Here is a 4067-nt window from a genome sequence, read left to right as displayed (position 1 = left end):
CCTCCCTCCCTCTCTGTAACTATTTTTTTTTCCCTTCTCTTCCCCGATGGTCTTCTGTTAAGTTTCTCAAAAAGTCTAACTTTAAACTGTCAAGTTCAATTCCAGGCAGAAATTTCAGATAAGAGAAATGATATTCTACTAAGAGGATCAAAAGGGATGTACTAATCGATCCTTTAGGTATTCTATCATCTATTCTAATAGATTACCAAAATATACATCCCTGGGAATTGATAGCCTAGTTCCCACAACAAAAACACCTTCACCAAGTTAGGTTTTACTATCACATTGTTTTTGCTGTAAAACTGTTGCTGAAAACACTGGACATATTGCTGATTAGTGACTTTTACGTAAGGGGAGCTAATCCAATAAATTCATTTCAGACTATACTGGGAATAAGTTTGTGTTCCAATTGCTCCACATCCTCATCAACACTTACTACTGTCAGTTTTTTAAATTATTTTTTAGTCTTTTCAAAGCTTAGCCTTTCTGGTGGGCATGTAATAGTATCTAATCCTAGTTTAAATTTGCATTTTCCCAATGATCGATCAATTTGGGAATCTTTCCGTGTTTATCAGCCGTCTGATTATCCTCTTTTATGAAATGTCTACTTCAGTATTAACATCATAATCATACTTCCATTTTTGTAAGCTTATAAAGGTACCATTGGGGGGGGTAAAAAAATGGAATATAGATAATCTCTTAAAAATTAAAGGTCCTCTCTGCCAAAACACAGTCTCTTAGCTCTGACTTCTTGGGAATTTACTTTCCTTGGCCCTTTCTAAAGTTATATGGGTTCTAGATTTCAATCCTAGCTATACTACTTAATAACCATAATGCCCAGGGCAAGTAATTTCCTTCTATGGATCTCAGTTTCTCCATCTACAAAAAAAAGGGATTATATGATTTCTAACGTCCCTTCTTCTCTAACATACTAAAGATCTACTACTCTCACATTTCTCTACTCTTCCTTCTATTACATTCCCTCCTTCCTCAACCCTGCTTACTAGCCACCTTCAAATTCCACTGCTTTTCTCTCATTTTAAATATCTTACCTCTTTGAGTTTTTCATCACAGAGATCCAGCATGGATTGAGAGATCTGAGTCAATGAGTGCTTTGGACCTAAATGTATAGAGGAACAATAAGAGATGAGACCATTAAAAATGGGAGGCAAGAGCTGCCAATACCACTCGAGACTTTTAATGCATTTACTTAAAACACCTAATATGTGCCAGGCACCAGCCTAGCTACTAGGTTATACAGATATAGCAGTCTTATCGCCATTTTTTCAGCGCTAACACATGGCAGATACACAGCATGGATGAATAAACTAATTTTAACTTCCTTATTTACATATATCCAACAGCACTATTATAGATACCACTGCCTTTAATACCTTGAAAATGATACAGTGGATGGGGAATGATAATTTGTTTAAGGATAGCTGAGGAGATCAATGTATGATTTACAATATTTCCATACTTAGCATATAAAATTTGTGATTGTAATTTTTGTTTACAGAACTCATGGTTTGTGATGTCCTCCCAACATATGGCTAATCCAAAGCCTTTGTCAAAAAAGACTCTCCATCCCATCTGAGACTATTTACCTTCCCTGAAATCCATAACAAGAGCTTCAGAAAATCCTTGAACTATTTCTTCCACTCCCCACTTATGGCTGCCCTGATTCATGCTTGTTATAGAGACAGTCAAGACATTTTCATCTAGAATAATTGGACTGCTTCCTTTCAAGTATCCTTTGCTGATCTTCCTCTATTTTTTTACGTAAGTGTTCCTCCACAGACCCTAAACCTCAACTCTAGTCTCAACTAATTAATTTAGCATTCATTCGTTTATTCATCCAACAAATGATTAATGATGGTGTGTGATGTGGTCAGTGATGGGAATGAAGGGAAAATAAGACACAGTTCCTACCTTAGTTCTTGGGTCAAATGACATAAAAATAAATAATTGCCAAGACAGAGTATGAGTGCTTGAAGTATCTATGCATGAAATGATAAAACATCTGGAAATACAGACTAAATAAACAGGGATCGGCCATATGAGAGTAATTGTTGAACTAGATGAATAGGTGTGCTGAGGTTTATTCTCTACTTCTGTATACTTCTGTGTATATGTACATGTATACCTACAGAGAAATAGAAACCTGAGTGTAAGTGCAAATAGAGAAATACATTGGTTGCTATGAAATATGGTAGGCTTGCATATGAGACGGGTTGTAAGTTGTTTTACAATTAAATCTGCATACTGGGAAGCAGGGAAGGCTTGCTGTGACTGACATGAGTCCTGTCATTAATGAAGAGTAGAGGTCCATCAGATAGACAACAGGGTAGACAGACATTCCAGAGGGAAGAAAAAGTGTACAAAAGTATAAAGTAAGCAAATTAATAGAAACACGAAGCAACACAGTTCACAAGAACCACAAGTAGTTTGGTACAACTGCAATACAGGTATGTGTGGAGAAATAGGAAATGGAACTTGGAAGGGGCCATATTATAGAGGTCTCATAGGTGATAGAAAGACACTAAGGATTTTATACTGGAAAATAATTTTTCAAATTTGTGTTTTAGAAAAAAATACCCTTATCAATAATGTGAAGAACTGGGGTGCCTGGGTGGCTCAGTAGATTGAGCACCCGACTCTTGACTTCAGTTCAGGTCATGACCTCACAATTTGTGAGATGGAGCCCCGTGTCCGGTTCTGCATGGACAGCACAGAGCCTGCTTGAGATTCTCTCTGTTTCTCTCTCCGCCCTTTACCTGTTTGCTCTCCCTCTCTCAAACATTTAAAAAAACAGCATGAAAAATTAAGACAAGCAACAAAAGGAAAGTCTGGAAGCTGTTGCAAGGGGTTGAATAAGAAATGACAAGGGCTTCAACTAAGATAGGAGTAACAGAGACTGAAAGGAAGGGGATGTATTCCAGCAAACCATCGAGGATACAATTTATAGGATTTAGTGATCTAGGAGTGTGGGGAAGAGAGGGTAGAACCAACAATGACCATCATTTCTAGATTGTACAACTAGAAGGATGGTAAGATCAACGAACACTGGGTGTTATACATAGGGGATGAATCACTAGAATCTACTCCTGAAATCATTATTGCACTATATGCTAACTTGGATGTAAATTAAAAATAAATAAACTTTAAGAAAGGATGGTAATATCATCAATCTAAATAAAGCAATCAGATAAAGAGTTGCCAGTAGGGCACTGAAAAATGGACATGTCTGGCAGGCAACTGGAAAATGAGTATGGAACTCAGAAGAGAGGTATGGGCTGGAGACAGTGATATCAGTGGATATATGGTGGTTGAAGTCATGGGAATGAAAAAGATGGGAAGTAATTAGAGAAAATACTCCTGGAAAAGAGAGAAGAGAGTATCAAGGAGCAACAAGTGACCAATAGTGCCAAAAAGACAAAGACTGTGTGATCTCACTTTATGTGTAGAATCTTAAAAATACTCATAGGGGTGCCTGGGTGGCTCAGTTAGTTAAGTGTCCAACTCTTGATTTCAGTTCAGGTCATGATCTCACAGTTTTGTGAGTTCGAGCCCCATGTCTGGCTTTGTGCTGACGTGCAGTGCAGAGCCTGCTTGGAATTCTCTGTCTCCCTCTCTCTCTGCCCCTCCCCCACTCGTGCTGTCTCTGTCCCTCTCAAAATAAATAAATAAATAAGCTTAAAAAATTTTTTAAAACTCATAAAAAAGAAATGAGACTTGTGGCTACCAGAGGCAGGGGGTAGAGGATAGGGACATTGGAGGAAGGCAGTCCAAAGGTACAAAGTTCCCATCGTAAGAGAAATAAGCACTAGGGATGTAATGTACAGCATGATGACTACATGACAGTTAACGCTGCTGTATGATATACAGTAAAACGAGAGTTAATCCTAAGAGTTTTCATCACAAGGAAGAAATTTTTTTTTTGCTTTTTACTGTATCTATATGAGATGACAGATGCTTACTAAACTTATTGCAGTAAACCTTTCACACTACGTTAAGTCAAACCATTATGCCATACACCTTAAACTTACACAGTGCTATATGTCAAT

At 37.6% G+C, this 4067-nt stretch overlaps 1 protein-coding gene across 10 annotated transcripts in view; it reads right to left on the bottom strand.

Annotated features, from left to right (window-relative positions):
• The window catches only part of TAF1 (TATA-box binding protein associated factor 1), a 90927-nt gene that overhangs the window by 49351 nt on the left and 37509 nt on the right, over positions 1-4067 (bottom strand). For all 10 annotated transcript variants that reach the window (XR_005787996.1, XR_005787997.1, XM_040467731.1 and 7 more), the window contains exon 29: positions 1053-1120. Coding sequence is in view for 8 of the 10 variants with exons in the window: in XM_040467731.1 (XP_040323665.1) it covers positions 1053-1120 (68 nt within the window). In the remaining 2 variants the exon portion in view is untranslated. The remainder of the gene's footprint in view (positions 1-1052; positions 1121-4067) is intronic.

This window comes from Herpailurus yagouaroundi, unplaced genomic scaffold (assembly GCF_014898765.1).
Source record: "Herpailurus yagouaroundi ecotype Mexico unplaced genomic scaffold, PumYag 67569, whole genome shotgun sequence".
Taxonomy (NCBI): domain Eukaryota; kingdom Metazoa; phylum Chordata; class Mammalia; order Carnivora; family Felidae; genus Herpailurus; species Herpailurus yagouaroundi.
Note: the sequence above shows the minus strand (reverse complement) of the source record. Positions and strands in the feature narration are given on the sequence as shown.